At 35.8% G+C, this 19,809-nt stretch overlaps 1 protein-coding gene across 1 annotated transcript in view; it reads left to right on the plus strand.

Annotated features, from left to right (window-relative positions):
• Positions 1-19,809, plus strand: part of LOC107726638 (CUB and sushi domain-containing protein 3-like) — a 274,484-nt gene that overhangs the window by 236,169 nt on the left and 18,506 nt on the right. Inside the window, exons 57-60 of the mRNA XM_016536300.1 lie at positions 2,449-2,631; positions 4,732-4,908; positions 7,326-7,505; positions 17,714-17,887. Coding sequence (XP_016391786.1) covers positions 2,449-2,631; positions 4,732-4,908; positions 7,326-7,505; positions 17,714-17,887 — 714 coding nt within the window. The remainder of the gene's footprint in view (positions 1-2,448; positions 2,632-4,731; positions 4,909-7,325; positions 7,506-17,713; positions 17,888-19,809) is intronic.

Genomic DNA, 19,809 nt, shown 5'->3' on the forward strand with positions numbered 1-19,809 from the left:
TTAGACGCGCACTAGAGGCGGTTTAGCCAATCGCAACACACTGGGCTAGCTAACCAATCAGAGCCCATTGCCTATTTCTGAGGGCGGGGCTTCAAAAAAACAGGAAAAGATCAGCCCGTTTCTCAGAGAAGGAGCAGAGCGGTGTGGAATAAAGGTAAATTATGTGAAAAATAATGCGTTTTTTAAAAAACGAAGCATTAACACATGTTAGACTGCACCCCATAAACACAATCAAGCCTAGAAAAAAAACAGTGAACCACCCCTTTAAGTAATGTGAGTTAAGACATGGGAGCAGGTAAGTGCAGCAAAAAGTACAAATATTTGTATTTTTTGCTGAGCTACTCATTATTTATGCATTCAGTGGATGCTTTTATCCAAAGTGACTTACAATAGAGGAACATAAGCAATTCATCACAGAGCCAGCAATATTTATAGTGTACAGGTTTATTAGAAAGCTAGACTAGGAAACGAGCTATAGCAGAGGTGAAATGCAAGTAGTAGTAGATTTTTCCAGTAATAAAAAGCTGTTGTCATTGGTTTTGCTTTTCTATTGGCTGTCATAGTTCATATCTCTACCTAATCGTACAAGGCAGGTGAGCAAAAAGATTGTGTAAGCTCAATCAAATAGTATTTTCACGCACAAAAAGTTCCTCTTTTCAAATCTTCTGAAACCATGGTGAGTGACAGCTCAGAGAACAGAGGAAGTGTTCCTTTGAGATCCGTAACTGTTCTTTATTCGAGCTGTGGCAGTTCAGCACGCTGAAAAACTCCTCTGTGGCCAAATGAAGCTCTCATCTGATCTGAGGGGGCAGTGCTGGTCCCGCTTACATTAATAATATCTAATACATCACTGAGAAGGTCTGTTTTGCTGTCAAATCGTCTTTCATTAATCCATTTAATCCCTATAGTCTCATCTGTGATCAAATTTTAGTTTAGAGTTTGAGTCTGAAAGGTGAGAAAAGGGTTGTTGGTGCATTTTACACTACAAATGACTGTCTAGATTACATGGTAATGACCTAAACCATTTATTTCTAGTTAACCCCTCTGAAAACATATATACACACACAACATATATATATATATATATATATACACACGTGTGTGTGTGTGTGTGTGTGTACTGGTTTGGGTGGTTTATGAGGACACAAATTTGTATAATGACATGGGTATGACACAGGTATTACAATATGAAGGTGGTTTTATGAGGACATTACCTGTGTCCCCGTAATTCAAAAGGCTTTAAAAACATACTAAATGGTGTTTTTTTGAAAATCTAAAAATGCACAAAGTTTTCTGTGAGGGGTAGGTTTATGTGTAGGGCGATAGAAAATACAGTTTGTACAGTATAAAAACCATTACGCCTATGGAGAGTCCCCGTAAACCACCAATACCAACAAAATAATATGGTAAAAGCAGTAATATTATTGTGATATTATTATTACAATAATATTATTACAATTTAAAATAACTGGCTTCTATTTGAATATATTTTAAAATATATTTTATTTCTGTGATCAAAGCTGAATTTTCAGCACCATTACTCCAGTTTTCAGTCACATGATCCTTCAGAAATCATTCTAATATGCTGATTTGCTGCTCAAGCAATTGTTATTATGATCAATATTGAAAACAGTTGTGGTGCTTAATTATTTTATTTTTTTTTGGGAAAACATAATATATTTTTCAGGATTCTTTGATAAATAGAACATTCAAAACAACAGCATTTATTTTAAGCTTTTGTATCAATATGAAAGACCTTTACTATCACTTTTGATCAGTTTAATGTGTCCTTGCTGAATAAAAGTATTACTCTTTTTTTTTTAATTGTGTTTCCACTAAAAATATCTAAACATCCCTAAAACAAGATAAATGTACTTGCAAAATGTTGTAATATATTAAGACTTGTTTTCAGAGAATATATTTTAATTTTTTTATTTTCTGAATCCATTGGCAAATGCATAATTAATGCATAAATAACTTGCAAAATACAGAAAAATTGTGAGGCTTATGAAACAAGAAAAAAAACTGTTTGCCATTTGGAAATAATTATTTAAACTCAAATCAATATTTCATATCCATCCATCTATTTATTTATTTAGTAAGTGTTGCCATCTAATAAGCAAGATAGTGTAGAGTCAGCTGGCCATTATGCTGAAATGAACCCCTTCAGGGTGATACAGGACCCCTCGGCTTTGAGTTTATGTTGTAATAATGGCTGACTAACTGTACATTATGTCTTACATATTGACCAAGTCTGCAATTTCAGTCTCCCGTGGGTTGCACATACGTCCAGCAACTTACTGTCAACTTTTTTCTTTTTTTGAGAAGATGCATGCAGTTTGCTTCTATCCAAGTAGAAAAATACATGTGCTCGCTTAGCTGGAAAAATGAGGATATGGTATGCAGAATAGTATAGTATCTAGAATGTATGTGCACTTGTCTCCACAGGTGATAAAAGGGGTGCCTGCGGGGATCCGGGCACACCGGCCCATGCCACCCGAGAGGAGGGCAGCTTTCAGCAGCACGCCAAAGTGCGCTTCACTTGCGCCACGGGTCACACGCTCTACGGCTCGGCAGAACGGATCTGCTTCCCCAACAGCACTTGGTCGGGCCGTCAGCCCACCTGTAAACGTAAGTAACTCCTTTAGACACCATGAATAATGCATGCGCACAGCGAGGAGCGGCGCGAGTACACACCGAGACACTGATATGCATCAAACGAGAAGTCTTTTCTCTCGTCAAACATTTGTGCTGGTGTCACGGCATTAATGCATTCTGTAATTGACGCAAAAGACGACCTTGCACCAGAGGCTTTTGAGGAAATGGCACAAGTGTTTGTTTTTTTTTCTGCTGATTTTGCAGCTCTTTTAGTCTGACGCATTGTCCGTGTCATCTCGAAGGTGACAGGTTATTGCGGTCCAGCGCCATGCTGGGCTATAAAACAGATTTACAGATTGTTAGCGCGCAGGTCCCAGGAGGCGGAAATTTCTCAAGCTTGAATGTTTTTGCTACGCAGCTCTGGTCTAACAGCTTGTCTTGCATTAAATCCCATCATGCCCCCCTGCGATTTTCCAGGCCGAACAAACACCAACATCTCCTGCAGTTTAACCCCACTCAACCCATGCGTGAGCGGAGAAAACTAAAAGAAATCTATTAGCTTCACAAAAATATCCCAGTAAAAACTAGTGCTGTGTTCAAAATATCGATACGACGATGTATCGTCACAGAGATTTGACGATACGAGTATCGATACAGCTGGCCCTGTATCGATACTGTGGCACGTGTGCAGCAGTGGACCACGCTTAATTTGTTTAAAATTTTACAACGTTTAAAATTGAGTAGAAAAGTGCGAGGTTTCTAAAAAAGAATGAATAGAACAGTATCGTATCGTGACTTTGCTGGTGATACACAGCCCTAGTAAAAACATCCCAGGCTCTTCCAAATCAATCCAAATGAATACAGAACAATCAAGTTGTGCTTAATAAAGTACTATCATAGTATTTGTTAATATTTTGAATTAGCTTTAGATTTTTTGTTATATTTAGTTATTTTTGGTAACACTTTAGTTTAAGAACCAATACTCACTATTAACTGGTTGCTTACTAGCATGGATATTACTAGCATATTGGCTGATAATTAGTACTTATGAAGCACATATTAATGCCTTATTCTGCATAACCATTGTAGAACACAACTCAATCCAATACCTAAACTTAACAACTACCTTACTAACTATTAATAAGCAGAAAATTCAGAGTTTATTGAGGCAAAAGCCATAGTTAATATTTAGTTAATAGTGAGAATTGGTCCTCAAACTAAAGTGTGATCCTTATTATTATTATTATTATTATTATTATTTTAGTTAAAGTTTTAGTATTTTTTAAATTTCTTTTAAGCCTTGTTTTTAGTTTTAGTTTTCCGTTTTAGTCATGTTAGTATTTTATAATTTCATTTAAGTTTTTCATCTACTATTTATATTTTATTTTAACCATATTTCACTTAACAGAAAGTATTTTTAATAGTTTTAGTTGTAGCTAACAAGAACAACACTAAACTGAAGCAAATTTTCTGAAAGTTTGTTTTGCCAATTTTTAGAAAAGTATTCATATTCTACTATTATAACTATATTATTGTATTATTGTGCTATTTTGAATTAGCATTTATTTTTATTTTTCAGTTTTCATTTTTAAAAAATGTCTCTAGTTTTGATTTATTTTTACTTGAGTTTTGTCATTTTAGTACATTGACCTTCATCTAATATTGATTTAATTTCCATTTTATTTCAATTAACAACCATATTTTTTAATAGTTTTAGTTAACGATAACAACAACACTTGACCGAAGCAAATTTTCAGGAAGTCAGCTATGACATTTTATGCAAATACACTGGAGAAAAAAAAAATATTCAGAAATCGCCAGTAACTTCCTTTAAAAAAAAATAAATAAATGAAAATAATAATAATAATAATAATAATGATGACAGAAATGGCAAGTAGCACGTTGAATTAAATTAAATTGTTTAAGTAGAAAAACTAAAATGGTATTTTCTTATAAAATGTGCTCCACTAATCTTTGTTTACAACTTAGAAAAATTATGTTTACGGTGTACTTCCTGTAATCACAAACATGTTCATTTTTCAAAGGCTACCGTACTCATAAAGTCCTAGATGAAAGGAATGACCCAGCTGGACATGTGCTTTTCTGCTAATGTGATTCTTTTTCATCCAATAGCTGTTCAATGCGGGAATCCTGGGACTCCGGCTAATGGGTGCATTTTGCGTGTTCACGGCACCACCTTCTCTCACTCCATCGTCTACTCGTGCGTGGATGGATACCGGCTCTCCGGGTCGCCCTCCCGTCAGTGCCTGGCGAATGGTACCTGGTCTGGCAGCGAGCCCAACTGCACCCGTACGTACTCAAGCTGTTCTCGTACATCCTGGAAAAACTCAAACATGCTGGCAGCGTTCAAGCCTTCCTTCATCTGTTTTGTTTTTCCCCCCAACTGAGTTCCTCAATAAATGTTGGCATTCAAACAGGAAAGACTTTCCGTAATAACAAGACACCCATTTGTAATTAGCCCAACCATCTTATCATGCGGTTGTTGTTGCTCAGATGTGGGCCCTGCTCACCTCGTGAGCAATCTCATTAATGGAACGAGATTTATTACTGCCGCAGTCTAAGTAATAGAAGGATGAGATGACAGGCAGAATCAATCTCACGCTGACATATAATGCGAGATTGATTTCGGGGTAGTGGGAGAATAATGAGCAGGGGAGTGCTGCAGGACTGCGGTGAAATTCACATGACATTACTCAACGCTCTGATCAGATGCTCTTTGTTGATGTGACAAGATAAACTGTGGATGTTAAAGGGTAGAAGTCACTTCAGATTGGCACAAATGATGAATATAATTAAACACTCCCCCCATCTGTCATTGATTGGTTGAACAGGAAGTCCCGCCCCAAATGCACTGTGTTTACATGCATTTTAAAACTCACAATAATTTGTCTTTTTAAAATGCCATGTAACCATTGACTTCATACCAGTACTGTTAATGCAAATTCAGGGCAACAGACACTCAATCCGGCACAATTCATCTATACGTTATTTTGAATATCTTATATGGTTGCTAGGGTGTTCTAGGTGGTTTCTAAGTAGTTGCTTACCAGTGCTGAGAAGATTACTAATAAATTGTAGTCCATTACTGATTTCAAGTTATATGACGAAAATTGTAGTTAGTAATATAATCTATTACATTACATATTTTAAGTAATGTAATCTGACTACTTTTAGATTACTTTTAACCTAACTTGATGGTCACGTTGATTTGAATAGAATGATCTTGTACCATATGGATATAAAAAAAGAAAAATATGTATTTATTTATTTGTTTTATTGCTTGTGTGTTTGTTTGTTTGTTTGTTACCAACAATGTGAAGTGCATTAAACATTACATTATATCAGGGTTTAAAAAATAGAATAGAATATACATTTTCAGTTTCCTGAGCAGTTTGTAAAGGAACTACAGGGTGTTTGTAAGTTGATCATGCTATTTAATTCAATCATAAAAATATAAAATAATAATTGATATACATTTTTGAAAGCAGTAGGCTTTAGAATGAAAAATGTAAAAAAAAATAGCAAAGATTAATCATATAAAATCAATAATTTATATTTAATTCACTGCCATTGTGTGAATATGTAATCAGTAATAAAGTAACTGTAATCTGATTATGAGCATTGTAAAATTATATAGATACACTATTGTTCAAAAGTTTGGGATCTATACGATTTTCTTTTATATTTTTACGCTCGCAAAAATGTATTTAATCAAAAATACAGTAAAAACAGTAACATTGTGAAATATTATTACAATTCAAAATAACTGTTTGAATATATATGCAATTTATTCCTTTGATGCAAAGCTGAATTTTCAGCATTATTCTTCAGTGTCACATGATTCTTCAGAAATCATTCTAATATGATTAGATATTTTTGATGTTCAAGAAACATTTCATATTTATATTTCTTGACACATTAAAGCAAATTAATTTTATGTCTTATATATCATTTCTTATTGTTATAAATTTTGAAAACAGTTGTGCTGCTTAATATTTTTGTTAAAATCATGACATTTATTTCAGGATTATTTGATGAATAGAAAGTAAAAAATAAAAATTTAAAAACATTTATTTTAAAATGGAAATCTTTTGTAACATTATAAATGTCTTTACTGTCACTTTTTATCTATTTAATGCATTTTTGGTGAATGAAAATATTAATTTCTTAAAAAAAAAATCTTCCTGACCCCAAATCATGAAGATGAGTTACATTTTGAGGTTTAATACTTTTTATTAATTAATTATTAATAATAGTAAAACATTCTTGCTTTGGCAAACACCTCTGATGAATATAACCTGTAAAATGATTATTTACTACTGAATATTATTGCAATGATAGTATTATTATGAATACAATGAGGTAATGCTGCATATATCATAATGCTTTGACAGTCTTAAGTGTTGTTGAACTGAAGATGTTGTTCTGTACGATGACAAAATGTGACATTTTTCAGCTGTAGCATCTAACCTTAGGCTTGACCATTATGCTCTCAGTGTGACAGGCAGAACTAGCAGAAGCTTCCAGAATAATTGTTTGTTTAGTTTTAGTTCCGGGGGGACAGTCTTGAATCCATAAACAATTGAATGATGTTGTGTGTTTAGACTCTTCATGTACACCCACACAGATAATGGTGTCCCTGATTCAAGACATACATTTCCATAATGCGCTTTCCTCCAAACACTGTCGTTCTTCTGCTCTAATAGTGATTAGCTGTGGGGATCCAGGCGGACCTGCCAGCGGCCTGAGGTTCGGCGAGGACTTCACCATCGGCCAGAACGTGACGTATTCCTGCCAGCCCGGTTATGTGATGGAGAACGGGAGCTTCGTTATCCGCACCTGCACCCACAACGGCACCTGGAGCGGCACCTTACCCACCTGCCAAGGTACAGAGTTTGAAGGCCTTTCTTTTTCTTGAAATTGCGATACTGAGACTTTTTGGTGGTTTGCCGAGGCATTGAGTGCCACAAACAAACAGATGTTGCTCTGTAATTGCCAAGGCTTCTTGGATTGTAAACGGGCCATTGTTTCTGAAGGAAGGCAGCAAAGAATAAGGGTTAACCGCAACATTTTCTGACATGTCAGGAGAGAGAGAGAGAGAGAGAGAGAGAGGAGATTCATGAATATTTGACAACCCTCTCTTTGAGCACTCTCTTGCAGGAACAGTCATTGAGACTTTATCTAAAAAAAACTGTACTATAAATGATCACTATTTCTTTGTTTTTCACAATTTTTAACATTTTTTCACTTTTTTTTCAAGTTTTCAAACTTTTTGAGGTTTTGTAGGTTTATATATAAACTATTTAGTTAGTTAGTTAGTTAGTTAGTTAGTTAATAAATGTTTTATGTCCGATAAAACGATATCATGGACCGCCAATTTTTTTATTTAAATATTTAATACATATTTAAATACATAAATATAGCATAACTGGCCATTGTTAATAAAAACATAAAAATCATTTAAATTATTTAATTATCAAATACAGTATTTATTATTACAACAGCAACGACTAATATTCATTCATTCATTCATATTATAAATGTCCAATAACAAACAATATTTCATTATATACATAATCTTTTTATATTTCATATTTATTATTGCAAAACCAGCAACTAATAGAATTTCTGTCTTTATTTATTTATTTATTTATTCATTCAAAATCATATGGAGATTTGTATTTCTTGCTGTTAAAAATTAGGACAGTCAATGAAATAAAATAGTGCATAGCCCTAAAAAATACATTTCATAATTTTTTTTTTTTTTTTCTCAAATTTTTCACGGACCCGGAACCCCTTCTTGGTGGTCACCTTGGGGTCCCTGGACTCCATTTCATTGGACATTTTTCAGTTTTTTAGGTATTCAGCTATTGTGACACATGTAATGTGAAATATGTAAAATCATTACCAGCTCTTCTCCCCTATTAAATAATGTCGGTGTTCCATTCAATACCTTTGTATATTTCACAGGTCTTTCCATCACTGGAACCGTTCCACAGTATTCAGGATTGATTCAATCTTGGCTTTGCGATCAGCGTTATTTCTGTCTGTGGCATGCAGCGCTCTCCTTTCAACCTTTATTCATTTTTTTTGGAGCCAATATCAGATTTTCTTTGGCAGACCACATGCTGACATCCGTTTACAAATCACTGAGAGGAAACTTTCCTTCCTCCGGCGTTCTCATTAGCGCTAAAACACTATTGACAGTTGTTGCTTGGAATGGTTGATATTTTTTTAAGACCTCACCATCCTCATTATAACAGTCCTTGATGGGTATGAGCATAAATATCTACAATCCATCTCATTTAGACCTGTTTGTCCACACTCAATACTGTCTTGTTAGCTAAAGAAATCTGCATTGTGTACTGTACATGAAAATGGCGGCCATTACAATTCTGAGAACAAACACAGAGAGTAAATTGCTCGGTGAGATCCTGCAGAGAAACATCAATGTAGCGTCCTAATAGACCATGATGCGAAGTCATTAGAAAGCCATTTCTTGGGCCCGGCGTGGATGGATGGTAGCTTGTGAGTGATGTGTGGCCGGAACAGACCCTCAGGCACGCCTCCCGACAGTCGATGGTGAAGTCTGCCGTGAGGTTTTTGTGCCCGAGAGCTCATCTCGCACTCCGTTTCTCCTTCATTGCTCTTCTTTTCAGCATCCGCAGACAGTGCAGCTGAAGACTGTCAGTGTCCAGTGACCTATTTGAGATTAGCATGCCAGTTCTTCACACACATGGGAGTATCAAGGAATTTAAAAAATGTGATTTCCAGGCCTGGAAAAGTCATAGAAATTTCTATAGGGAATATAAATATGCCCAGTTTTGCTCTGCAGGATCTTTGCTTAGATTCACAAGGCCCAGGACAAATTGTTCATGGGTGGGGACCCTTTCCCTCAGGCCTGATACTGAGAAATGTTTTTGGGATCAGGGTTATTATTGTTAACTAAAATTAAAACCATTAAAAACATATGTGTTAGTTGAAATCAAGCTGAAATAAAATCTACAAATATAAATATTAGATGAAAAACTTTTAAAGATAGATAGATAGATAGATAGATAGAAGACATAAAATTACTTTAAAAAACTAAAATTAAAATGAAAACTGAAAGCACAAAAATATTAATAAATACAATAATAGCATATAAATAATACTAAAATAACATTGGATCAAAGCAAGCTAAGGTCATCAAATCAACAGCAGATGTCGATTAATGCAGAAAATTATTTTTAATAGTCTAATTTTTGTATTGTGTTTACTTAAAGGTGCTTACAGTGGAAGTAAATGGTAGGACAAGTGCAAAGACAAGATACACTTACATTCAAGATGCAGTCTATGAAAACAAGTCGTAATATCTTATGCAGTGTTGCTTTTCAATGAAGTTATCTTGTTTTCAAAAATTGCGGATATTTAAACTAGAAAATGAGACAAAAACAGACAGATTTTTTCCACTTGTTTTTAATTTATTTATACTTGAAAACAAGTGGAAAAGACTAATTAAAAACTCATTAAAAATATTATTTTTTGCAATTACCACCACAAGACTTAAAGGGGTCATATGATGCTGCTAAAAAGAACATTATTTTGTGTATTTGGTGTAATGAAATGTGTTTATGCGGTTTAAAGTTAATGTGTGTTCACATTAGACTAGAATGGTAGAATCGATTACTAAACTTATCTACATACGATCTACATACAATCTTGCACCTGTTATCATTATGTAATGTAGATAAAGTGCACAATGTCTGCACAAATGTGTCAAGAAGCAAGCTGACCCCTTGTTTTCATGGAGCTTAACAGATGTGCTAAACCATTGTCTTGAACTGCCAATCATAAAGTTGAGTCCTCATTATGTCTGCATACAATCTTTTGTTGAAAACCAGCTGGAAATGTCTATTCACCCACTAGAAGCTGGCATGATTACTTCCATTGTAAGTGCATTTCTCTAAACATGCGCTTATAGAAAGAAAGAAAGAAAGAAAGTATACATTTTAAGTGATAAAGGATATCATTTACGTAGTAGTTGATATTATGCATCAAATACTGCTGGCTGTTGAAATGAATTTTTAAGCAAGTTCAATTAATCAGTCAATCATTTATTTATAGAGCTCTTAAAAAACTGTAAATGCATACAAAAGTGTTGCACAAGAATATAAACACATTAAATACACAAGCAACAAATATAATAAGATATAGGTAATAAAAAGAACATAATAAATATTTATATATATATATGCATGTATAAAACTACATATCATATGCCTGTGAGTTCAAGTATTTACATTTTGTTAAACCTATAAAATAGAAATTCTAAGTGTATTATATTAGATTGAATTTTATTCTACTGTGGAAGCTTGTTTCCGCTACAGAATTAACAAAATAATAATAATAAATAATAAAGGTAATTACAAATTTTCTCACAATTGTGAGTTTACATATTTCAATTCTGACATTTTTCATCAGAATTTGGAGTTTACATTAGTTTTACAAGATTACGGCGTTTGCGATTTTGACTTTTTATTTTCAATTGTGAGTTTATTTCTCATAAGTTTTGAGTTTGTCTCATAATTTTCTTCTTGAAATAGCAAGTTTATATCTTGCAATTGCGAGTTAACACCTTGCAATTCTATGAAAAAAAGAGTTGCAAGAAGCCGGAATATACTTAAAATTGCAAGAAAAAAAAATTAAATTGTGAGATTTTTTTTTATGCTGTAGCGGAAACGAGCTTCCATATTCTACGGTGGAATAATATTAGTAATACAGTAATATTGTGAACTTCTAATCATGTTAGTAACGTAAAAATTCACTTTAAGTGAGTTTTTTAGGTTCATGTCTTGCGTTCAGTTCTTGTTTGAGGAAAGGAAACATTTGTTCGTTTGTGTGGATGACAGTTGTAGTTGAATATATGTGCATATGCAGGAAGACACCAGACAGAAGCAGACTTGTAAAACAGCACTGGAAGGTTTCTTTCTCCATGAACTGTCATAACATGTAAAAGACAAACAAGCTCAGGTGTCTCATTAAAGACCCAGGCGAGAGGAGACCGGTGAGTCTGGTTCTCAAGCCTCTCAGTTGTTTAAAACCATTGTAGTGTTGATTTTAGTCATTAATGATAATGCCTTAGTGTTTCATATGGGATATTTCAGTCTGTTTCCCTTTGTGTTTCCAGAGGTTTGGTTTTGTAGACTATCTACATGTTAGTAAAGTACATGTTGTACTTTTCTGATGTGTTTACAGAGAAATTTTTCAGAGCGAAACTTCAGTCGATATTCGCTCAGAACAGTAAACAACACAACGGTAAGCAGTTGCTGGGGGGAAAAGGTTAAGGTTAGTTGGAAAAAGATTCAAAGTCTTGTCAAAGCACCTTGGCTGAGAATAAAGGTGGTGTTTTGGAGGAAACGCTTTATACTTGGCAACACTGCTGTTCACCTCGGGGTCAGCCGTGCAGATGAGCAGCAGTGACGCGCGGTTCTGTCATCCACACTGAGGCGCGGACAGCCTTAGGGACCTGCTTGAGCGATGGGCCTTTCTACGTGCAACACATGCTGAGCGACTGCAAATCTCACTCAAACATGATGCAAAACATGGCCTGTAGAGCACACAGCTGCAAGAGACCGCTGCAGTTTAAGCCTTTTAGAGCTGGAGATAAGCTGGCAGCCCTGCCCTACACTCATGCCATTGGTCAAGCCGGAACATGTTGACCTTTCCGGTCGATCAGATAAACAAAATTTATCGTCAGCGTCCAGCAAGACTGCAAATTTACAATCATTTTTCAGCTCTACCTTTTTAATTTTACAAGCTTTTCAGGTTGTATTCTCTTTGCATTTGTATATAGACAACTATTTAAAAGCTTGGCTTCTGACAATTGCAAGTTTTTATATGTTACAATTCTGTAATTACATCTCAGAATTTTGACGTTTTTCTCTGAATTTCAGTTTACATTTCGCAATTTTGAATTTTTTTGCAGTTCTGACCTCTGAATTCTGTTTTTTTTTTCTGCCTTAGAATAAAAGATAGAGGTAATTGCAACACTTTATCTCAGAGTTTTTCCATAGACAAATGCATTATATGAGTACAGATGACTTGACATATTGTGCATGAATCATGGACTGTGTTTTTCTTTTATACACACACGCACACACACACACATGCATAGCCATGGTTACTCTGAATGGTTAGGTATAATAATAACGATTTTCATTTTTGGGTGAACTATTTCTTTAAGCTTTGTTTTTTATGCACTAAACATGCCACCTCATCATTGAAGCTGTTTTGTGTGAAGTATGTGTAATTATCTGTATGCATACAGTACAGTGTGTGTAGTATGTACTTGAAATATTTCACTAGATACCGACTGTTAACTGAAGCATCAACTAACAAGGCTTATTGCATGTGTTGCTTTAATAATTAAGTTAGGTTGCATAAATCTATTTAATAGCAGTAAATTTAATATTCAACAGCCTTCTGAGAGACGTGAACACTTAGCATTTCAGTTTTTAACCTTGTTAGCTTCCACGTCTCATTAAACCTGAGCCGTGAGATTCAAACATAAAATCATCATCATGCTTGTGTCTGCTTAAAGCAGTCTCCACACACCTTGAACAGCCGCTATCCTCATTTATTATACATTATACATCCTCCATCCTATATGTGAAGGCTTTCAATCATCCAGGTCATCACCGCAGAAAGCGGCTGCGCTTGCTTTATCCCTCCACTTTTGATTTTGATTGGGTCGGACTGCTCGCCAAACTTTCCGGCCCTGCCGCTGGAGTCATCTCGCGGCTCACTCCCAGCGCTTCATATTTACTGAAGCAGCGGCACTATAAACTTCGGTCTTAAGGCCAGTGTGCTCTCCTGCGGAGGGATATTCTGTCCTGCCTTCACACTTAATCTCCAAAGCTAGAAGCAGCTCACAGGACGTTTCCAGCACCTCCAGATCAACGAGGCAGCCGTGAAAGGCATGTTGTTTTCCTACTGAAGAGAATTGTATGAAGCACAAAGCTTAGAGGAGCGCTTCACCCAAAGATTAAATATGTCATAATTTACTCAACCTCATGTCGCTCCGAACGCGTATGACTTCATTTTCTTCTGTGGAGCCCAAAAGGAGGATTTTTTAAGGAAATTCAGTTTGAAGGGGCTGTCGAACTCCAAAAATGGCTATAGAAATAGCAGTGTTTCAAATTTGGGAGATTCGTGATCACATTTATCAACTTTCCCATAGTTCCTGCAACTTATAAAAATGCTGTTTTTGTGGTATTTAAACATACTGATGTATTTATATAAATTTCATATATACTATACAGATATACTATATGTATACACACAAACATATATACAGTATGTACATATTTATATATCTCAATATGGTTAAAGGTGGGGTAAGTGATTTCTGGTAGCCAATGTTGATATTTCAAATCACCAAAACAAACACGCCCCTACCCCAAAAGGGTCTCACCCCTATTTAAAAAGCTCCACCACACACATACGTACGCAACCCAGGCAACGATTAGTTCTGTAAAACAAAGCAAAACCAATGTTACACCGGACGCGAGCGGTGCTGCACGACAAAATACTATAGAACTCATTATAATCAGTGATGCTGTCTACACTGAAAACTGCTGCTGCGTTCTATTTATGAAATATTGACACAAATTTCTAATTATTTTCAACGGTCGCTTTGTCGCGCTGCACGACAACTGTTGCGTCCGGTGTAGACACGGTGTTACTCACCTATCGAGAAGAAACAAAGCAACCTCAGCATCCGATCGCAGGCCTTCCGCTCCTTGAGTTCTCTCCAGCGCTGGAAAGCTGATCCGATATTTACATGGGTCCTACTTCTTGCCTGATCGTAAGCCTTCTATTGTTCCGCAGACGGTTTCCTCTTTTGTTTTGATTTTTCTGCCATCTCTATCTTTCTGTCGCTCGGTTCGGCTATAAAGTCCGTCCTCCTGTGCACTGAGCGCTCTCTCCTCCGCATCATGAGTAGACACGCCCCTTACTGCTGATTGGCTACAAGTTTGTTTTGGTACTCGGCCCGACTCTTTTCTAAAGCATTTTTGAAAAAATACATACCTCACCTTTAAATACCACTAAAATAGCATCATGAAAAGTTGCTCTATGTGTTTATATATATATATATATATATATATAGTATCAGTATGTTTGAATAGTACAAAAAATAGCATTAAAAGTTGCTATATATGTGTGTGTTTGTGTGTAAAATATTTCACACTGCACACTTCTGCGGCACATTACGGCTCCAACACGGCCACCGGAGCCACTCTAGGCTACAGCACAACAAAGTAGAACATAGCAATAAACACAACAGTAAACACAATTAAACCAGACAAAACATAACCATTTAGCCAACTAACCCATGGTAGAACCCCAAAAATCAAGAAAAACACTGAAAGTCAAGAACAGGCAAATTGGACAGGCAAATCTCGTGGTCTCGCGAATCCAGTTGCTTCGCTCCTGGTGTGAGTTGGCACCGCATGGAGGATGGAACAAAACCTCATCGGAGTCGTAAGGGGTAACGATAACATTATACGCTGATCACAGGCAGCACTTAAATGACCATTTATTTATAAAACAAAAGTTCTTTGGCCAGATTAATTTGAAATATTGCACTGTGTCACGAGACATGCGAAACTACTGATGTGTTACAGACCTCTGAGGAGCACTTCACAGGATCTCTGTGCTGTCACTCATGATTGAAGGACACTTTTGGTGTCCCAACTACTTTTTGATACAATCAGTTTGATTCCCTATCTTGTACAATTAGGAAGGAAGATAGAATATGACTGCCGATTAGAAAATCAAAATTCGATGTGATGAACTAATGGACACGTAATTGACCTTTGAGTCTAATTGATTAGTTTTGCATGGGTAGATTTACATATGAACAATAGGATCTTTACAGAGCAGCGCCGTGACTCCCGCACATCTTTTTTAGAGGTTTTATTGGGGCACTTGCTTTCCAAAACATCTCATCATTTATTCATACACCGTCCAAACCCCAGCTGCTCCCCACCGACTGCTCTGCAACACTGTCAGAATATCAGCTCACGAGTTTTCCATATGCTCCCTCCGCGTCCTTTTTTCGATTTGAGATTTGCAATTTAAAACATCTTTTGATTGGCCCTGCAGACGTTTGCTGACTTCTGTTGATTTCGCCAGTGCAGGAAGTCCTAGTATGTTCAGTAACGGGTATTTGTAAATAAACATGTGCATGGATTTAACACTCGATCCATATACAAAACGGCAGCGAAGTCTGCCCTGAAAGTTCACATAAAGATGATGCAACAGTTGCTGAGATGAAAGCAGGTTGCAAAAGATGATTCCCAGCCCTGAGGTGATGCCTGCGCTACAGTTTCCAGCTAATGTTGTGTTTAACCAGCCTCTTCCAGACCTCTTAACACCTTGAAAACAAGCGAAAGTGCTGTAAAAACCTTGTGTTTTAGTCACCCTTTGTAAATAACACTTGAAGGCACTGGAGTGATCGTCAGTGATGTATTGAATATAGTGTTTGTGCTTTATTATATGATTTTGAAGTGGAACATAGTCCTTCACGGTAGAAAAACTAGAGAAAAAAACCCTTCCTTTCTTCAGCGATAGGCTTTCAAGACAGTCTACAAAATATTAAAGCTTGGCCAGAGGGCAGTAAAGCCTCAAAATACAGATCAGGATTCAATATCGCCTGACACTGACACTACACGAGGAAGTTTGGTTGGCTTTTTCCTTCTGTGATGTGTCGGGACATGAAAAGTGAATGGTGAATTTGATTAAGTTTGCAGTGTTTTAATAGTAGTCAGATCGTTTGTGTGTGTGATGTGGGACAGCTAGCAACTAAGTACTAACACTGTGGGACGATTCAAAATGAACATTTATTTGAACTCTCAAGTGTTTGATAGACATTCAAATGTTTTAAAATCCAAACATCATGTTAATTTATTACATGGGGGTATTACATTTGCCGGTTTAATGAAGTGAATATGAATGAATCAAATTCCTGCTCATTGGGAACAAATGAAACAACGGAGTCTGAATGTAGACACCATGATGAATGTGTGCTTGAGTGACCTGCATATGAAATATGATGTTGTTTTTGTGCAGTATTTATTAGATTAACATTTATTAAGTTAATTTATTACTGTCTTGTGCTCAGTGGAAATGTGTGTTTCGTCTGGTGTTTTTGTGTTTTAGTTAGAAACGCCTAGGGAAACCGTCTTAAATGAGGGCATGTTTGTGAATATCATTTTTTTTTAATATATCATTTTTTTGTAATATCTGTTGGATAGACAAGTAAACAACAAATGAAACCACATTAGCACACATTCTGGCTGTAGTTAGCTATAGAATAAAGGTTGATTTTAGATTTCTCAGTACAAGACTATTAGGTTGGACCAAGATTCGGTTGGATACATTGAATGTTTCTTTTTACATCGTTGCTGTTTCATAAGTTGTTTTGTGTTTCATACTTGTTTTACTATTTTAAATTTTGCTCAAAAGGTCTATAATAGACTGCTTAATGTTGTCTAGAGTGTGGCAAGGGCAGCAATGGTCAAAATGTTCAAAGAATCCTGAAAAAAAAAATGTATCACGTTTTCCACAACAATATGAAGCAGCACAACTGTTTTCAACATTGATACTAATAATAAATGTTTATTGAGCAGCAAATCGGCATATTAGAATGATTTCTGAAGGATCATGTGACACTGAAGACTGGAGTAATGATGCTTTGCGTCACAGAAATAAATTACATGCTAAAATATATTCACATAGAAAACAGTTATTTGAAATTGTAATAATATTTCACAATATTTCTGTTTTTTTAATCAAATAAATGCAGCCTTGGTGAGCATAACAGGCCTTAAAAAAAAAAAATTTTTAAAAATCTCAAATCTAGATCAGATTGACCAAACAACCTCAATTTTGCGACCGCATTTGTGGCATTACCTAATTTGCATAATTCCTTTATTGACTCGACTTGTGAAACAACACCGGCAGCACATGCATATGAATGACACTGTTGCTGTGCTTTCATGCATTCTTAATGAATTCTGATCTCTCTCCATGTGTTTGTCTCTTCCAGGGGTGACCTGCGCTCCTCCGCCTAGCGTGTCTAACGGTGAGGTGGAGGGCTCTGTGTTCGAGTGGGGCACCAGCGTGAGCTACCGCTGCCTGATGGGATACGAACTGTCCTTCCCCGCCGTCCTCACATGTGTCGGCAACGGCTCCTGGAGCGGAGAGGTTCCTCTGTGCCTACGTGAGTATCCTGATGCTTTTACCTGAAAGCAATAGACCCCCATAAAATGACAATTATGTTCTAAACCTTTCTTTCTCTTATCTGGGCTCCTCTTATCCATGCAGTAAAGGCGGTTTTTGATTTATTCTGTTAAGCTTCAAAGAGAACAGAACACTAAAAGCATCGTTGAAGTGGTCCATACAACTTGGACGTTTAATTTGACGTCTTCTGAAGTCATATGACAGTTAATGTGAGGAAGAGGCAAACTGCAAATGTTTTAACAGTATTTTTGTTAACAGGATGCATTTTGAAGCGGTTAATTATTTAAACATTGGTTAAATTAATAATTAGTTCAACAACATATACATATAATATTTAACTCCTATGTAAACTGTAATTCTAGTAAAATAGAATGTGCACCGACTTGAAGAGTTTGAAATAGATGTTGTTCAGTCAGGAAATAAAATACATGCCTCGTAACTTATTCAGAGAAATAGCACTGATGCCATACGGACTTAAAAACACGAAGCTTATTTCCAAGGTCATGCATGGTAAACTTTGAATTTTACTACAATATAGTGCAATATATTAACAGAGAGGCTTATGTTTATTCTGTATTTGAATCAGTTTCTGCTACTAATACCAGATATATGTCAAGCTATTGTATGACTTGAGAAGATTTGAAATATAGTGCACAAGTAATATTTACTACTTTTATAGGTGCTTTTTGTGATTTTTTTATAGACTTTTCCTTGTATAGAACCAAAGTAAAAACTCTAGATGTTCAAAATTTGTTTGAGTACTATATTTCAAAAATAGTTTCACACTTAAATTCTCAGTTGTCCTGTGAGAAACTGGTATAGTGCATAAAAATAAAAAATGCTTGGTTTTAGTTTTCAATTTTGATTATATTCATTCAAATGTGCTATAGGTGATTTCAGCAGTTTTGTTAACTTCAGTCATACTCCCTCTTTCCAAATCTCTGCCCTCCAAAGTCATTTTAGCCAACCTGATGTCAGCAAACCAGAACGTGCAGAGAGCGATTCTGATTGGCTAGTGTTCTGAAAGCATGAGTCACTCTCTTGACAATTTTTTAGCTGTTTACGGAGTCTAGGTCTGTCACAGAGAGACGGGTGTGATTTCTCGATTCTGATTGGCTAGTGTTCTGACTGCTTAAAAAGCATGAGTCACTCCCTTGACAATTTTTTAGCTGTTTACGGAGTCTAGGTCTGTCACAGAGAGACGGGTGTGATTTCTCAAGACACCTATTTCAGTGATATCTGTCAGGTGATAGGGACATATTATGCAAACTGATGCAAAAACTTTTCGCTTACAGCATCTTTACATGAAGCAGCAAGATCTTGATATTATGAGCGAGAACAGAGAGCTGTCACATAAATATATATCCAGATATTATGATGCATATGAAATAGATGCAAATGCTGATGAAGTGAAAATGCACAGTCCCATTTCATCTACCATTCATCCTAAAAAAGTAAGACAAGTGCATTCCAAATTGTAGTATGTCAAATGAAGTAGTTCTATGAATGACAAACATGCGTTACTATTTCTGGTGGATTTTTACACGCACATATATCCTGTCATGAAAAAGGGCACGTAAAAAAGTGTCAGACCTCAAATGTCTCAATATAGGACTGTCAAAGTTAACACAATAGTAATGTATTAACAATGTAATTCACACAAAAAAATAGTGCACTTGACATAGTTTCTCTTTGACCTGTAGTTCAGGGTTGCCAGGTCCATGGTTTTCCTACACTTAAAGGGGTCATATGATGCTTTTTTAAAGATCATTATTTTGTGTACTTGGTGTAACAGAATATGTTGACATGCTTTAATGTTCAAAAAGCACATTATTTTTCAAATACTGTACATTATTGTAGGTCCTCTATGCCCCGCATCTCTCAAAAGCTTCGTTTTCTACA

The sequence above is a fragment of the Sinocyclocheilus rhinocerous genome, unplaced genomic scaffold (assembly GCF_001515625.1).
Source record: "Sinocyclocheilus rhinocerous isolate Xijiao unplaced genomic scaffold, SAMN03320098_v1.1 scaffold5, whole genome shotgun sequence".
In the NCBI taxonomy this organism is placed as follows: domain Eukaryota; kingdom Metazoa; phylum Chordata; class Actinopteri; order Cypriniformes; family Cyprinidae; genus Sinocyclocheilus; species Sinocyclocheilus rhinocerous.